The sequence below is a fragment of the Cokeromyces recurvatus genome (assembly GCF_025118155.1).
Source record: "Cokeromyces recurvatus strain NRRL 2243 chromosome Unknown BX663scaffold_5, whole genome shotgun sequence".
In the NCBI taxonomy this organism is placed as follows: Eukaryota; Fungi; Mucoromycota; class Mucoromycetes; order Mucorales; family Mucoraceae; genus Cokeromyces; species Cokeromyces recurvatus.
This window is the reverse complement of record NW_026251391.1, coordinates 696,155-713,371: the sequence shown is the minus strand read 5'-3', so window position 1 is coordinate 713,371 and position 17,217 is coordinate 696,155. Positions and strand designations below refer to the sequence as shown.

Sequence of the window (17,217 nt, the reverse complement as noted above, 5' to 3'; positions counted from 1 at the left end):
CTTTTATTTTTATTTTTTTTTGTTCTTCTTATTGAGTGACGGCTATCATAATTATTGTGATCAGGTGGTTTATAATTAAGATTAAGTTGTTTCCCACTCCAGTTTTAATAAAATTCATGTGCATCTCTCACACAATACTTTAAATGTTCTATCAAGTAAAATTCCATTAAATGATAACAGAAAAAAAAAAAACTATTATAAAAGCAACACATATACCTGTTGAAATAACATACATATACATCTTTATGTATATATTATATAGTTTATGCATAACTTTTTTTTCAAGGGAAGGTACAAAAGGAAAGTTGCACAAAAAGATGGGAATGGTGGTAATAATGATTGAAATTGGGTATATTTAAAGAGGGTGATGGTGTATAAAAAGGAGGTGAATTTAGAGGGCGGGTATATAAATATGAAAAAAAAAATACAACATAGCATAATAACATAATTTTTCTACTATTACAATACATATAATTTATCTATATTTTTCATCCAAGCCAACATGTCTGATTTAGAATTGGCTTGTAAAATATATGCATTATTATTTGTGTAAATTGAAAAAACATAATTACGCTTAAAAAAAATAAGTAAAGAGATTTAACACATAAAGTAATAAATATACCTTTAACAATTCTTCAAGAGCTTGATTATAATCGATTCTGACATTACAGATATTAATTATGCCCCGTTCTTCAACTTCTGATTGATTAGTGTAAATATAAATATATGGTCTTATTTTTAATTCATTTTAGTCATCTTTAATGCTATAATTAAAAAAAAAAAGAATAGATTTTACCTTCGTAAGACAAACCATCTTTTAGTCCATTTATTATCTAAGGCATTTTCTTGATATATTAAATATCCTTTTCTAGTTACATTATCACTATTATAAGTAAAGAAATATTAGATACACACACATATATATATATATTTATATAACTGCTTTCTTTCTTTGAAGTTATTTTCTTACAATTCAGTTATTAGTTTAACTTCGGAAATTAATTTGGTCGTTAGACTCCACATTTCTGTCTGATTTTGATGACCTTGCATACCAGGAATAGGTGGATCTTGACATAAAATTATCTACGTGAAAAAAAAACAGTATAATTATTAATATTAATTTTAATTAAAAGCAGAAAGCGATTGAACATTTTATAATACCTCTTGGGTCGTTTCCCATTTACTATTCCATAATGAAAGCACCTTTCGGATTAAATTAGTCTTTTTAGTTTCTAATACTGTTGTTGAAAAATGATGTTTATCATCATCTAGTGTCATCAAACTTTGACTTGTTTGTGATCTAGTTTGATGAAAAATAATGGCTTGTTTAGCAATTTCAACTTGTTCTTTACGTTGAATTCGTTCTTGAATATGCCGATAATCATTTACGAGTGAAACCCCACGGGGTCGCCAAGGTCTTAGATACTCTTCTCCAGGAATTTGTTTAGTTGCGGTATTTAATCTCCATAATTGGCTTACACGACGTATTGTAGGAGATCTTAAGGAGATCAAAAAGACACCGCTTTGTTTTGTTAATTGTCTTGAGGGTCCTAGCAAAAGTTTTCGAATTCCAAAGTTGGATGCATCACGATCTTGTATACGAATAGCAATATCCATAGCACATTGAATTGGCTTTGAACATGTGTCAACTTCAATCTCCCATTTAAGATTTAAAAGAATACTTGTATGGGTGGTAGTGAGACGATTGAGGAAGATACAATCATGTTGTGAGGAATCCCAAGCGCCTTGAGCAGTAAGTGTACTGGTTCCATCATTGTTATATTGAACCTCTTGATGAAATAAAAGACGAATCATAACATCTTCATGTGTAGGCGAATTTATTATCCTTCCCTTCGTATCTAGTAATCGAACATGTCCAATTGTAGCCTTTGATATCTTGCTCCATACAAGTTGACGGCCTGAATTGTGCATGAGAGTAATCTGTATACGCCTTTGAAGCCCTTGTCTCAAAAGAAAGACACCACGGTCTAATAAAGAATTCTGTTGTGAAACAACTGGTATATATTTACCATCTGGCATGAGCTCACAAATTTGTATCCATGCTAATATATCATGTCTTTCAGTCTCTAATAGTCCTTGTTGTGGAACAACATGATGATCCATAGGTTGCAGCAAAGGATCACTTCTCTTATTATTTTCTGCAAGCATCTCAATTAATTGAGGCTTCTCACGTTGATCATCCCATCGTTCGCACGATGAAAGGAAACGAGCCTTAGCACGTCCATAGAGTTCAAAATAAACCATTTCAGAGATTAAAATATCCTTTGTACGTTCCGTGATAAGAATCGAAAATGTTTGACTATAATCTAATTGTATGCTATTATTATTACCAAAATTTTGAGAAGACGGCGTTGCAAATAATTCTTCTTGTTGTCGTGAAACACTTCCAAAAGAGGAGAGTCGGTACTGAACATGAACATCTGTAAACTCATCTTCATTTAACCCAGTAAGCTCCAGTATACGAATCTCAAAGAGTAATTGTTCTCCTACTTGTAAGATATCATCCTCTTTTCGATCTTGATCCTTGACATTCACTTTATCATTTATATTCATCTCCAACGGCTCTTCTGTAAAATAATTAATATTGGCTTGCGTTGTACGTGTGACGGGTGAGATAAGAACACGAAGCTTGCCCTTGACTTGTCCTGTAATACGACATAAAATTTCAACGCAACTTTCATATGCTTGTGGCTTTTTAAATGCCAAATTGCGTACTGAGATAGCAGCTGCACCTATAAATGAATACCTGGGACACGGGGTTTCATAAAAGGGATCTTCCCAATTCAAGTGCTTACGATAATGAGGACGATCCATAAAATCAAGTAGATTTCTCATTTTATAAAGACGTTTCTTTAATTTTGCTATGGACCAAACATAAATGGATTGGTTTTTATGATCAATAACACGAATACCAATACAGGGCTTAGAAGAAGAAGAAGAAGAAGAATGCAAGAAAGTAGTTGCATTAGCAGTATTGTCTTCTTCATCTTCGTCAAATGAAGAAAGATTCGAGGTTTCCTCCCAATAAGATTTTAAATGGCTAAAGTTTTCTTCAATAATCGTAAACTGATAAATAATCTGCTTTTCTAACTTGCGAGATATAATATTAGCTTCCTTCAAGAGAGCTGCATGTGTTAAAATAACTTCAGCCATGGAGACATATCGGAGACCTTTCCATCGTTGAAGAGATGTCTGAATCAATTCTATTTGTCGTTCTGTATAATACACAGGTATATTCAATATTTGGTGCATGGATGACATGCGATGGATTTGAGCCTCATAAAAACTTTTCTGAAGACTTAATTCTCGTTGATGTTTTTCTTTAGCGTCTTGAATTATCTTTTCTTGTGTAGCTACAACAGTAATATCCGTACAGATACTACCATCATCTACCATAGTAGCCGATGTCGATAGTTGATAAAGACTCTTACTACTGGAGGAATCATCTTCATCGTCTATAATACGTGTTGTCCTTCTTGAATTCCGTATTCTACCAATATCATCATAAATTTTCTCAATTTCTTCATCGTTAAGACCACTGATATTAGTTTCTGTTGAATAATGATTACGTAGTGCCTCTAAACGCGCAAAATTCCAATCCATTACTTCCGAGTGAAATAATGTAGTACTGCTTGCTTTATCATTAGCAAGCTCACAGTCATCTGATAGAGATGGTGGTGATAATGGCGGTGGTGAGCATAAATCAGTCCTTGAAGTGTTCTTGCTACGTTCCTTCCTAACTTCTTCAGGATGATTAAATCGAAAAATATGATGATGTCCTAGAATAATACGATATCCATTCTTTAAAGGATGAGGTTCATAAATGCGGATACCATTGACCATCGTTAGCGCATCTTTATTTTGACTTGGATACAATGTGACGATATCTTGGTCCTGTTCAAACCAACAATGCTCATCGTAAACATTTGCTCCACTAAGACGAATTTCGCATGAATGCTGGCCATCCTGCCTACCAACTCGAGTTTTACCAGACTTAATTTGATACATTAAACACTCAGACATAAGAGGATCTTCATTTAAATTGACAATAAAAGGAATTGTCTTTGGCATATAAACCCCCATTTCGTTTTTATCAATTGTGATACCAAGTTCTTTTAAGGATAACTCCCGTTCCTGATGAATTTCTTCAGTACGTTTTAATTTCTCTTCCCAAGTTTCGTTTAAATTAGCCAAGAGTTTTTCGGAACATTGTAGCTGATCGACGATTTCTTGCTTGGACATTTTTTTTGTGTTGCCTTGAGTATCAGTGAAGGTAAGGACTTGATTCATCCTATTTCGAGTAGTGAGGGGTTGTTGTATTCTGATATCACGAATTCCAGAAACGGATGCCAACTCCTCAACAGCTTCTGGTGCATATACTCTGAGTCGTTCTCGTAGAGTTGAAAGCTCTTCTTTTAATTCACGAATCATTTTAGCATTTGGGTCTTCATTTACAACTGCCTTATTTTGAATTTTCTTTGTCTGATCAGCATATCGAAGTGTACTAAGTGTTTCATCATAATCAGCAGGAGAGATGGCAGCAATCATGGCAGTTTTAGAATTACCACCCAAAGAGTCCTTCAATAACCATGTTAAGACTGAATCACGATAGGGAATAAAGATATCTTTCCCTTTCTTGCCTGATCTTTTCGTAGATTCAGTCAATATGGATTGTTCAGCTAAACCAGAAATGACTTTACCTAGGGTTGTTAATGATCGATTGATGTTTGCACCTTCTTTCAATCTAGCACCTGTTGCACCTGTACTATTTGCTCGTTCACTACCAGCTAAATCAACCAAGCTTGAACATTATAATAAAATCAAATGTATATGTAATGTATATAGATATTTAGCTTTAATAATAGTAACAATAATCATTAATTACCTAATACGGGCTACTTTTTCTGTTTCTAATTTTGTTGTTTCATCTATACGAACTTGAGTCAAAAATAATGTAAAGACAGCATGTGATCTTGAAGAAGTTTCATTCATATTTGTTGCAGCAACTGTACGAGCTTTATTACCCTCATCCATCAAATCGTTGATATCATCAAATGAGCGAACGACTAAACGAGAAAGATCTTCAACATAAGGGCCTAAAGATGGATGTTCACGCACCTTAAGATTTCCTTTATTTTTAGGATTTAACAGGTCGCGAACTTTTTCATTGTAAATTTCGATATATGAAACTTCGACTCGATAGGTTAAGTTAGGATCTGTATTATCTGTAATTCGATTAAATAATTCACAACAGGTTTTTGGTGTGATGCCTTTATCGTCACCATAGCCCATCATTGAATACGATTTACCAGCACCTGTTTGACCATCTATTTACAATAAGAAAAGAAAAAAAAAGAAAAAAGATTTTTTTTTTAAAAAAAACACACACTCAAGACCTTCCTCGATAACTAGTTTTTTTTTAAAAAAAATATACGCTTTTACATGCAAAAATACAACAATTATAACCATCAAAGGCATGGTTTAACAAATCTTCACCCAAATCATTATAAACTGTATTTTGATCTGCATAATGTGGGTCAGATTTATTTGCTGACCAATACGATTTATCAAATGTAAATGATTTCGTATCTTCGGCATCTTGATTTGTTTTCTGACCTGCAGGTTTTGTGATAATCGTTTGATTTCCTTCCATACGAATTAAACAGGTAGCGCCACGCGCAAGTTCTATGAAGAAAACATATATGCACAAGTATGAATAAAAATAAAATAAAATAAATGAATAAAAGATTATCTAGCATATTCTATAGATCTATTTTACCTCTAGAGTTTAACGGTCGGCATCGTACAACGACTTTGATATTGCCACCACTCATTATTTGTCCTTGGCAAAAGAGTAAAATGAATATATTATATGCAAAGCTTTTTTTTTTTTTTTGGTCTATGTATATTTACTATGTATGACTTATTTATACTTATGGCGAGGCTAATGTATTTAACTTTTACTAATTCAATCTTGTTAATGAACTTGATTAGATTTTCTATGTCTGAATGAACTAACTAAAAAAAAAGGTACAAAAAAAAAAGGGAATTAAATTAGTTTTTTTTTTTTTTCTACTAATGATTTAACACCAAAGTTTATGTCCCCGACGACAGTTTTGTAAATCCAATGAAAAGAAAGAAATAATACTAATATTTGCATAATTTATTGTACATGTTAATTATGATGTGTGCAATAGAGAAAAAAAGATTACAAGTAGGTGTACGATGAGATTGACAATGCTAATTAATTGAAATATATTCTTATCCTTGCATCATTCCCAACAAGCCAGAATGAGTAATTCTGATTTACAAATAAACATTGTAATCTCCGTAATTAGAACCATTTTGGACCTATAGATAAAAAAAAAAAACAATAAAACAAAACTGTTAAGATTAATGAATGCATTGAATGAATTTCTTTCACTGAATATTTAGCTGTAGAAGATCAACAACTTTTAATTGTTACTGTCTTTCAATGATATGTGTTTATATTTCTGATGATTTAAAGAATTATTCGGGAAGAGACTCCTTTATTTGATAAAACATAAAAAAAAAAAAGTAAAAAATGACCTTATTTTATTTATAGAAGAAGATAAAGGGATAGATGCATTTGTAATTAGATTTTAAGAAAATTCGTCATCAGATAAATCACTACTACTGACATTACTGAAATTGAAAAAGTGTCTATCATCAAGCCATTTTTGAATAGTAGAAGGCTTTATTTCATCCTCTTTCGACGACTGTTTTGATTTGACTCTTTCATGTAATTCTAATTTATCAAATTTAGTATTATCGAAATCACTTAAAGCAATAGAGCCATTTTCATCTACAAATTTAGTGATATTTTCTGATAATAATTCTCGCGTTGAACATAGTTCTGCAAAGCCGAGGGGATTAAACAAAGACATGAAGAGGGGATTTAATGACCTATTTATAAAAGGATTTAGAATACTATACATAACCTTGACACTATACATATATATATAATATTTACATGTAAATGTCAATACTACGTTCGAGTACCAAGACACATATATACTGAATAAAAGGTAAGGCCACCCAGACGAGAAGTGAGAGACTGAAAGGATGTTTATAGCCATTAAACCAAAGATAAACAAATAATAAAAATGAATAAAAACCGTAAAGTATTGGTATACCAACTAATGTAACCAATATTTTCCAAGTTGCGAGTACATCACGACCTGCAATTTTAACAAAGGAGCCTGCCAATGCCTCTATATATAATAATAAGTAAGTAAGTCAAGTTAAGCTATCATCATCATTACCTTCTTGTTTTTTCTGACTAATCACAAAGGCAATAATGATAATAGGTGAATTAATCAAAAGTCTACATTATAAAAAATAGATTAGATTAAATCAGATTAGATTATGAATAATATCTATTTTATATATATATATTTATGCTTACGATGGAAAACCAAAAATAGCCAAAAAGGCAAATTGAATTATGCGAAGTAATAAAGTAGGTGCAGCAGAAAAAGTAGTATAGTCAGCACTTGCTACTTGATAATCGCGAAGTTTAAAATATTTTAAGGTATTGTTGTATGCTTTAATACGTTGAACTAAATCAATTAATCTTGGATCCTTTTCAAAATATTTATATCCTAATAAAAATCGACGGTTCAATTCAACTACTTGATCAATCGTCAACTTGTGATCTGATGCAGTTTTATACAAACGACGTGCGGTAGCAATAGTCTAATAAATCTATATATGAGTGAAAATTGTTTCTGTTTATGATGTTTATCATTACCATTAAAGTATTATAATCTGGAGCATTTACTGTGACACTCTTAAGACCCTCATGTCCCTCTTGTAATAACTTTGAAATGGCTTCGTGCTTATCAGATCCGCCTTTCTTGTATTTTTCTACTAATTCAGGTTCAACTGATATAGGTGTTCCATAAGAAACAACTGCCCGAGATCTAAATCGATGAGGATGAAAGTAATTTAACCCTAATGTATAATGTATGTTTAATGATAAGAATAAGAATAAGAAAGTTGAAATCATTAATAGATCTATTACCAACTGGAACAATCTTAATGTTAAGATCTTTATTTTCCGCCATTGCACTTAAAGCCATAATAGCAAAGCCCGCTATAAAATTTATATATATATACATGTATATATAAACATATATAAATATATATGAAACCATCATTACTCTGCTTATTTTATATAATTTTACCTTTTAAAGGAAGCATCTCTGATCTATCATGACTGCCGCCCTCAGGAAAAATAACGAGTGATTCATTTTTATTCAATCTTTCGTGTACTTTTTCATACAATACGCTTTGATCAATATGTGGAATGATTTTGAATGCACCAGAATGTAAAAGAATATGCTCCTTGGCTTCAGATGTCAACTCCGTTTTCAACTTTAATTCTGTATCAGACCTTACTTCTGCTACTTCATACTTTAACGCTTTTGAAATAACAATGATATCTCGAGGAGCTACTTGAGTTTTGAAGCTTGTATCTTTACCGTTCAAAATAAAACTATCTTCATTAACTACAAGATGACCGTTTCCTCTTGTTGCTAAATCTTGAGGACGAATGACAGGAACTAAAAAAAAAAAAAAAAATAGAGATTAAATATTACTAATAAAAATTATTTATATGTAGATAACCTTACTTGCTTTTAATGAACGAGCTACAGTTCCAATAACTTTTCGTTTAAATGAAGATTGTGCCATTAGAGGAGAAAAACGACGTGGATTGGAGATGATGACCAAACCAGGATCAACAAATCTAATGAATTTTACATTAGTCTTGCTTTAGAGAGAAAAGAAAAAGAAACCCCCTCCCCTTTCTCTTCTATTTTACAAAAAAAAAACTTACTGGTTTGCATGAGGAGCAACAATAAAGATACATGGATCATCTTTAGGTATATTATGAGTGCCACTATAAAATAATGAATACAGTCGTATTACAGTCATATTTTGCGAGTATTACCTTATTTTAATTTCGCGAAAGAATACTTTTGTTATTATAGTAAAGAGTATTTGAATACCACTATATGTATCTATCATTTTGTAGACAATACGAATAGAAAAAGAAAAAAAAAAGGAATAGAAAAAAAAAGAATAATATACGTTAAATCTGCCTATTATTATATGGAGATACTTTTTAGACAGGTTTTTTTCATGTGAAGATGATCACAGGATTATTATTTTTTTTAAATGTATTTCATTGGCCATTGCTGTCTTTCTTACTTTTTTTAGATATATTTATCGTGAATACAGGCGTATAACTAGGTTTTTTATTTTTTTTTATTTTTATAAGCAATACACTTTACTTATTTATCGTATGACATTGTACTCATATTACCAATTAGCATAAGATATCTTACAATGCATAATCTATTTTACTTAAATAGGTCAAAGAGAAACAGTGCAGAGAAAAACAGTCAAGTCCGAAAAAAAAAGCTGTAAATAGATAATATACTATTATACAATAGAACTACTTGATTTTTAAAAGATTCAATTAATATAAGCAATGGGTCAAGTTTGACTAATATTATTCAAATGTATATACCGTTCATATAATGAAATGTTAGCAATAAACATTAAATATATTGTCTTTACCCGTGCTTCTCAATACTTGTATTATTTCCGCCTGATAATTATAATCTATATAAATAGTGTGTCCGGATTTATGCATAATAAAAATAGAACACAAAGTAATTACAATATCATTTAAATATATCTATTTTACTATCCTCTATGCACTTTTGCTATTTCTCCACAATGTATGAAATAATACTATGCCATATTCAGACAACTTAAAGAGAGTTGACTGTTTTAGCTTATAGAAACATAAAGTTACAAAAATTTCAATTTTCATAAAGTTCTCGAAAAAAAAAAAAAAAAAAAAAAAGAAAAAGAAAGAGAGAGAGAGAAAAGAAAGGATATCTAAAAATTCAAGTCAAGTACTGTATATAAGCTGCATATGATAATCTCCAATGCTAAAATGTACTACTGCACTTCAAATTATCTTGCCACTATAAATCTAATATCAGCTATAGTCATCAATCACAAGAGTCTTTATGTATACATACATAAAGCTAGACTATAGTTAATTAAACACTGTGCTTTGCAATGATAGTCGCACTTAAAACGAGTAAGTAGTATCATTGCCATAAAATGCTCTCCAAGTACATTTATAACTGATTTAGTTGGTAAAAAAAAGGGGGGGTAAAGAAAGGAAATAAATAAATAAATAAATAGTGTATATTCATATATAATCAAAAAAAACAAGGCTATGAAAATATTACATAGTTTATTAATCTTTTTTTTTTTACTAATACAAATAAAATAAAGCATTTATATAATTCTGTAAGGTAAATGAAATCAATAGAAATAGAATTTAGATAAGAACAATCTAGCTAAATAAAGAATTATACACCTCTAAATTAGTATGTAATCTGTTCATATATAATTCCTAATGAAGACTTCAGCTATAACAGCAATATCGATATGTTGATAATATGTATCTCCTTTCCTCTATAAATAAAGCTTAAGCATTTAGACAAATATGGAAATACAGTGTACTAATTCTCTATGTTGATTTACTGTATTTAACCCTTTAGCTCTCAATACTTTACATAACACGTAGCACAATGTTTACATAGGCTAATAACATGATTACTAAGTAGATACCCTAATCATATCCTTCCCACATTTGAATCAAATAACATAAAAGTCAATGTTTATAGATATCACAAACAATGATAAGCCCTCTGTCTGTCTGTCTGTCTGTCTGTCTTTTTTCTTTTCTTTGTTTACTTGTAAGAAGTTTCGATATGATAGCTCCATTATACATTGGTATATAGATGGCTCTCTGTCCGTACTATTCTATATGGGCCAAGTTATTATCTCTTATAAAATAAGCTAATACCTCTAACATTATCCAATGTTAAACAATTATTCATAGAGTGTCTTCTTCTCTCACATAACAGTTATTTACACTCTCTTTGCACCCTTCACTTTCTCCTTCTTGCTCTTCAAAGGATTTTTTATTTCGTTAGTTCCCTCATTTATTGTTTGATTTGACTTGGATAAAAAGGAATTAGAATAGAAACTAAATTCCTTATATTATAAAACAAAGACAAAAATGGATGTAAAATAGTGAACAGACAAAGGAGGGCAATAATAATCATGAAGAACGAATGCTTTAGTACAAGAAAATAATAACTAAGATTTGGCAGTAGGTTTACTTGAAATTGACTCAAGGAAAATGAGCGCAAATCATTTCTTGATATTTCGTACATCTCTGAATGTGCTTCAATCTTATAAATGTCCCGGGTATTTCAAGGAAACAGCGTATATTAATTCAAAAAAAAATTATATAATGAATAAGGGTAAAACATATAAATGGAAAACGTTATCATTTACACGTATTTGAAAAATGTTATGCAAGTATTTTGATAAAATGCAGCAGTAAGAAAAAATAAAAGATTTTTTTTTTTTTTTCAATTAGCTTTCGTTTATTTTATTTTATTTTATTTTATTTTTTTCTTTCTTTCTTTCTTTCTTTTCGTTTCTTTTCAATATTTTTCTTCGTAGTCGAATAAAATGAATGAACAAGACATTGTAAAATTTTGTGAAATTACAAGCGCCTCAACAGAAGTTGCTAAAAGATTTTTAGAAGTATAGATTTATATTCTGATTACGCGTTGAAATATGTTAACTGATTTAAATAAAAATATGTGTCATACAGATTGCCGATAATCATTTCGAAACAGCTGTAACATTATATTTAGAGAATGAAGGAGCAGATATAGCGAATAGCTCTCATCATAATCATAGCAATAGTAGTAGCTCCTCAGTACCAAGATCTACTTCTGGTGACAATATAATGAGCGATGAAGAACTTGCAAGACAAATGCAGGAAAAAGAAAATGAAGTGAGAGCGCCCATTGCTTCTAAGACTGACATCTTGACTGGTGGAAGTCCAAGTGGAATATATCATACACCCTCTTTATGGCCACAAAGAGATCCAGGTAAATCAAAGTTATATATTTATGTATATATGTATATGTATACATGTATCTAATAATGTCATTTATTAACTATTAAAATAAAAAGTGGGCATTAGTCGTCCTTCTGTATTTAATCAAGGTGATTCAACTACCGGATCTGTAACAGATTTTTTAAACAGATTACAACCTGATGGTAAAAAGATAAAATAAAATAAAATAAATAAATAATAATAATAATTGATATACAAGAACATTACGTATTCACTTATAACTTGTGTAGAATATAGCCGTTCCATCTCTGGATCACCTTCTGAAAGTATTATTTCAAGTCCTTCAACTGCTAAAGCTAAAAGGCTAGCTGATCTCTTTCGACCACCATTTGATATCATGTTTCGTGGTAGTTTTGAAGAGGTAAAATAAATATATAAAGTAAATAAACGTAAAACAAAGGAAATACATTGTATATTCATATGTTTTTATTAGGCAAGAGAGACAGCAAAAGAAAAGAATAAATGGCTAATGATTAATATACAAGATCCAACTGAATTCGCTTGTCAAGTTTTAAATAGAGATTTATGGAGTGATACGTTTGTAAAAGATATTGTTAGAGAATCATTCATCTTTCTTCAGGTATGATTTTCCGCTTTTTCCTTTATTATAGACGAAAATTAATTATTCATGTATAATATAGTATTCTAATAAAAGTAGTGAAGGTACAAGATATAATACACTTTATTCTATAAGTAAATATCCACATGTAGCTATTATTGATGCTCGAACTGGTGAACGTATGAAATTTTGGGAATCAGAACTGACACCTACAGACTTTATGATGGATGTAACAGAATTCTTGGAACAGAATCTATCCGGTCCAACTGGCTCACGTTCATTATCTAACATGAAACGACCAAGAGTATCAAAGGTAATTAAAAATGGATAAATATGAGTTTTGTATAAATGTTGTTGTGCTTATTATTTAGAACATAAATGAGATGAGTGAAGAAGAACAATTGAATGCAGCTATTGCAGCCTCATTAAATAATATTAAACAGTCAAATGAAACAGCAGCATTACCACCTATATTGAGTAATAATGATAATGAAGTTGATAAAAAGGAGGAGATAAAAGAAGAAGAAGAAGAGAAAGAGGAAATAAAAGCAGGATCAGCATTTGATGCTATTAAAGCAATAAAAAGAGAAGAGCCAACAGATATGACAAATTCAACGCGTATTCAATTCAGAATGGGTGACGGTAGTAGAATTATTAGACGATTCCTAAAAACTGATCCTGTAAGATCCATGTTTGAATTCATAAAAGCTGAGGTGTCTGATGCAAAAGAACAGTCATTTGAGGTAAATAAGTCTAAAAAAAGAAAAAAAAATTAAAGAAATGGAAGATGTGTTATTCATCATTTATATTAAATAGTTGGTATTTAATCGTACACAATTAATTGATATTCTCGATCAAACTATTTCAGAAGCTGGTTTATCTAATGCAGCAGTTCATTGCGTCTTTATTTAAAATAAAATAAAATAAAATAAAAAATATGAAAAGTTATACACATGTATTTATTTAGTATTATAAATCAAAGATATTGGAATAAAAACAACAAGTTTTTGATATATATAAAAGCACTTTTCAAGAAAAGAAAAATAGACATGCTTGATCTCAGTTTTCATAAAATCTGCTCTTCCTCTCAAGTACGACATGTCGCTTAATATTCAGAACAGGTTTTGTATGAAGCTATTGTGAATAGAATCTTATCAAGTAATCAACAGCGTGATATTTGACGTATGAATCTGTTTAGGTTTAGAGAATAAGACGAATATAAGACGTAATAGGTTTCCTTAAAGTCCTTTATTGATATTATCAATGTCAATCTATCCAATTAGATGATATTAAGTAGTCCAACTAATGCTATCCATTGTACAGCATATGAGCAACTATCACTACTACTAACAAATACCCGATTTTCATCATCTTCTATACGACACTGATTATTTATCTGCTGAAGAAAGAAACTCGAGTTGAAAGGCATTAAAAAAAAAAAGTATACAAACTACATTTTCTGACCGTCTGTATAATTTATATAGTTACTATTGCTTCCATGCTTCTCATCAGCTAATAATTTGTTCGACCTTTCAGACGCTATCGCTACTCTGTTGTTGTCTAAATTTTCATCCTCAATTGGAACAGGTTTAGCTTCCTCTTTATACTCCGTTAAATTGTTGGTTCAATTTTTTCGATTAAATTCATTATCCTCTTCTTCAATAATGTAGTTCCATGGCTTCCTCATCATTTTCGTTCGGTGGTAATTCTGCCTTGACTATTTTTTTTTTTTTAATGAAAATATATTCTTATTATTTAAAATGGTATTGAAAGGTAAAAGTCGGCTGCTGTTTGGATTTCAGGAACCCGCTCAATACTGCTGATTGGAAAACTTTCAATATGCTTATTGATTACGAAAAAAAAAATAAAAGTTGAAATTCCGCTGATTGATTTTTTGAAATCTGCCAATTGGGATCATACGCACTGTACAACTTTTCTTTCCTTTTTTTTTTTTTTTTTTTTCTTTTCTTTTTTCTTCCTTTTCTTTTCTAACTAACTAACTAAAAAAAAATGACGATACACATCAAGCCAGTTGGATATTACGATCAAGTATATAGTGCTATTATATTATATTATATTATATTATATTATATTATATTATATTATATTATATTATATTATATTATATTATATTGTTTTGTATTTCATAATGACATCTTATTATATAAAGGAAAATGGTGGAACTATTCCTATATTTAAACCAACAATGGATGAATTTAAAGACTTTAGATTGTTTGTTGAAAGTATTGATGAATACGGTAAAAAAGCGGGTATTGTCAAAGTGATACCACCCAAAGAATGGTATATAAAGCGTATATATAATGTATAAATAATTGAAAGAAAAAAAAATAAGAGTAATAGCGATAATAATAGAAAAGGAAGTATATTAATGTTATAGGTATTTATTTATAGGAAAACGACTTTACCTAAATTGCATCAATCTTTTGATAAAATTAAAATAACAAAGCCTATAGTAAATAACATAACTTGATGAAATAGGTTATAAAACTTACGTAATACTACTATCTCTATTTTAAAGACACAACATATTATTGGAGGTAAAGGTATCTACAGTGTAACAAATATTGAAAATCGAAAAAGATTTACATTACAAGAATGGCATGATTTATGTCAAAAGCCCCATTACCGACCACCATCACATATCAATCATCTAATAATGAAAAAAGGTATTTCAAACATAGACAATGAAAGAAAGACCTCAAGTAGCTTATCTATAATTAAATAGTATATATTACATAATCAACCCATTTTTTATTTTATTTTTTTATTTATTTTGTAACTCATATTTGTAGAATGATAAAGATGCATTATCATTATTTGATTCAAAGTCGAGTAATTTAACAATAGATGATTATAAAGAAATTGAAAGACATTATTGGAGAAATATTACTTTCTGTCAATCAATATATGGAGCAGATATGGTTGGAAGTAAGTAAAGAAAGTGATCATATATAATTTAAAGCTTATCAGATATGATATACGTAGCTTTATTTGATGATTCTGTTCTTTATTGGAATCCAAATACATTAGATAATACATTAAACAAGTTGAATGTAACTCTTCCAGGTGTTAATACGCCCTATTTATACTTTGGTATGTGGAAAGCAACCTTTGCTTGGCATGTAGAGGTAACAAAACAAAGAAAGAAATATACATACATACATACATATACAATTTTATTACATAGGATATGGATCTTTATTCTATCAATTATATTCATTTTGGTGCACCCAAACAATGGTATGTAATTCAACCCTGTCATCAAAAGAGATTTGAATACTTTATGCAAAGTATGTTATTTATTATACGTTTCATATTGCAAATAATAGACTTATTACATGCACTTATATATACATATATATTCGTATGTATATATGTATCTAGCTACCTTTTTTATGCAGTATAAATCTTGTCATGAATTCTTGAGACACAAAACGTGTATTGTATCACCTAAAGTATTAGAAGAGAATAATATTCATGTTCAAAGATGTGTGCAGGAACCTGGTGAATTTATTATAACTTATCCCTTTGGTTATCACGCAGGTTATAATTTAGATTTTAACTGTGCTGAAAGTGTCAATTTCGCTTTAGATTCTTGGTTAGAAATAGGAAGAAAAGCCAAGTCTTGTACTTGTACAGATGATTCAGTTGTTATCGACGTGAATACTTTATTCTCTCCTGCTTCAGATCAAAAAATAATACAAAAATTATCAAATAAGAATCCATTACGATGTGTTCTTTGTTCTGAGACTAGTATTGAAGATCATAACTTATTATTAAAATCAACCACCAATTTAAAGTTTTCAGACAAAGAATTATATGTTCACAAACTGTGTGCTGAAGCTATTCATGAAACCTACATTATAGATAATTTAGTTTATGGTCTTGAAGATATACCCGCTTCAAGATGGAAACTGGTAAAGTAGATTCTTCTATTATTATAAAAGTTAAAGTAATAATAATAATAATCTATGTATACTATAGACTTGTATTTTTTGTAAACAAAAGATAGGAGCTTGTATGCAATGTTACTTTGGTAAATGTTGGAAATCATTCCATGCTACTTGTGCTGTAAAACAGGGTGCTACTATGAAATATAAAACGTCAACTAAAGATACTCTAATCCCATCTTCTATGTATGAGGGATATTGTCCTCAACATGATCCAGTAAGTTTTTTTTTTTTATACATATAGTGTCTAAAGTAACCAAGATACATACACACACATATATATATATTTATATGCTCTGTAATAGAAACGAATATTAGAAAAACAAGTTCGAAAAGATAAATATATTCAAGAAATGACAAATAAGCTTCAAATTGGTTCAAAGGTCTATACGAAATGGAGAGGTGGAGGTTATTATAAAGGTAATAAATGACTATACAAATTCGTTATTCATCTTTATAAATTATATTTCTTAACAAAAAAAAAGGTATCATAAGAAAATGTATCCCAAGTAAGAAAATATGTTATGTTTTATCTCAACATGATGGCATATCAAGGCAAATTCCTTGGAGGGATATCTTATTTGAATTACCTGCATCCACTCTATAATATA

The 17,217-nt window shown here is 30.0% G+C and overlaps 4 protein-coding genes across 4 annotated transcripts; 2 read left to right on the top strand and 2 right to left on the bottom strand.

The window, feature by feature from the left end:
* Positions 1-85: 85 nt before the first annotated feature.
* Positions 86-6,093, bottom strand: BX663DRAFT_500459 (uncharacterized protein). Its single transcript, XM_051526326.1, has 10 exons — positions 5,935-6,093; positions 5,801-5,863; positions 5,464-5,706; positions 4,907-5,348; positions 1,162-4,822; positions 971-1,083; positions 797-883; positions 623-731; positions 217-573; positions 86-148 (listed from the first exon to the last, which is right to left on the bottom strand). Exons 2-9 carry the CDS (start codon positions 5,853-5,855, stop codon positions 460-462), a joined length of 4,824 nt encoding a protein of 1,607 aa, XP_051385628.1. The 5' UTR covers positions 5,856-5,863; positions 5,935-6,093; the 3' UTR covers positions 86-148; positions 217-459.
* Positions 6,094-6,572: 479 nt separating this feature from the next.
* On the bottom strand, positions 6,573-9,111 carry BX663DRAFT_500453 (uncharacterized protein). Its single transcript, XM_051526325.1, has 9 exons — positions 8,885-9,111; positions 8,679-8,794; positions 8,232-8,609; positions 8,069-8,140; positions 7,796-7,998; positions 7,451-7,740; positions 7,308-7,369; positions 7,016-7,256; positions 6,573-6,948 (listed from the first exon to the last, which is right to left on the bottom strand). Exons 1-9 carry the CDS (start codon positions 8,980-8,982, stop codon positions 6,645-6,647), a joined length of 1,764 nt encoding a protein of 587 aa, XP_051385627.1. The 5' UTR covers positions 8,983-9,111; the 3' UTR covers positions 6,573-6,644.
* Positions 9,112-11,538: 2,427 nt separating this feature from the next.
* On the top strand, positions 11,539-13,588 carry BX663DRAFT_500450 (uncharacterized protein). Its single transcript, XM_051526324.1, has 7 exons — positions 11,539-11,694; positions 11,765-12,047; positions 12,133-12,219; positions 12,307-12,437; positions 12,510-12,656; positions 12,718-12,948; positions 13,007-13,588. The coding sequence occupies exons 1-7, from the start codon at positions 11,620-11,622 to the stop codon at positions 13,409-13,411; spliced, it is 1,359 nt and encodes a 452-aa protein (XP_051385626.1). The 5' UTR covers positions 11,539-11,619; the 3' UTR covers positions 13,412-13,588.
* A 1,253-nt stretch (positions 13,589-14,841) lies between these two features.
* On the top strand, positions 14,842-17,213 carry BX663DRAFT_429709 (JmjC domain, hydroxylase-domain-containing protein; the record flags this gene model as incomplete). The annotated part of the gene is made up of 10 exons (XM_051522751.1): positions 14,842-14,936; positions 15,048-15,108; positions 15,175-15,358; positions 15,459-15,584; positions 15,642-15,784; positions 15,844-16,020; positions 16,058-16,573; positions 16,641-16,823; positions 16,912-17,026; positions 17,092-17,213. 10 exons carry the CDS (start codon positions 14,842-14,844, stop codon positions 17,211-17,213), a joined length of 1,722 nt encoding a protein of 573 aa, XP_051385625.1.
* Positions 17,214-17,217: the final 4 nt, after the last annotated feature.

Bases quoted from the DNA above. Each gene is read 5' to 3' on its own strand.
- BX663DRAFT_500459 (XM_051526326.1), bottom strand. From the start codon at position 5,855: ATGAGTGGTGGCAATATCAAAGTCGTTGTACGATGCCGACCGTTAAAC. The intron at 4,823-4,906 runs GTAATTAATGAT...ATAATGTTCAAG, and splicing joins GAAAAAGTAGCCCGTATTAG to CTTGGTTGATTTAGCTGGTA. The intron at 1,084-1,161 runs GTATTATAAAAT...TTTTTCACGTAG, and splicing joins AATGGGAAACGACCCAAGAG to ATAATTTTATGTCAAGATCC.
- BX663DRAFT_500453 (XM_051526325.1), bottom strand. From the start codon at position 8,982: ATGACTGTAATACGACTGTATTCATTATTTTATAGTGGCACTCATAAT. The intron at 8,795-8,884 runs GTAAGTTTTTTT...AAAATTCATTAG, and splicing joins GTTGCTCCTCATGCAAACCA to ATTTGTTGATCCTGGTTTGG. The intron at 7,999-8,068 runs GTAATAGATCTA...ATTATACATTAG, and splicing joins CATTAAGATTGTTCCAGTTG to GGTTAAATTACTTTCATCCT.
- BX663DRAFT_500450 (XM_051526324.1), top strand. From the start codon at position 11,620: ATGAATGAACAAGACATTGTAAAATTTTGTGAAATTACAAGCGCCTCA. The intron at 11,695-11,764 runs GTATAGATTTAT...TGTGTCATACAG, and splicing joins TTGCTAAAAGATTTTTAGAA to ATTGCCGATAATCATTTCGA. The intron at 12,438-12,509 runs GTAAAATAAATA...TGTTTTTATTAG, and splicing joins TTCGTGGTAGTTTTGAAGAG to GCAAGAGAGACAGCAAAAGA.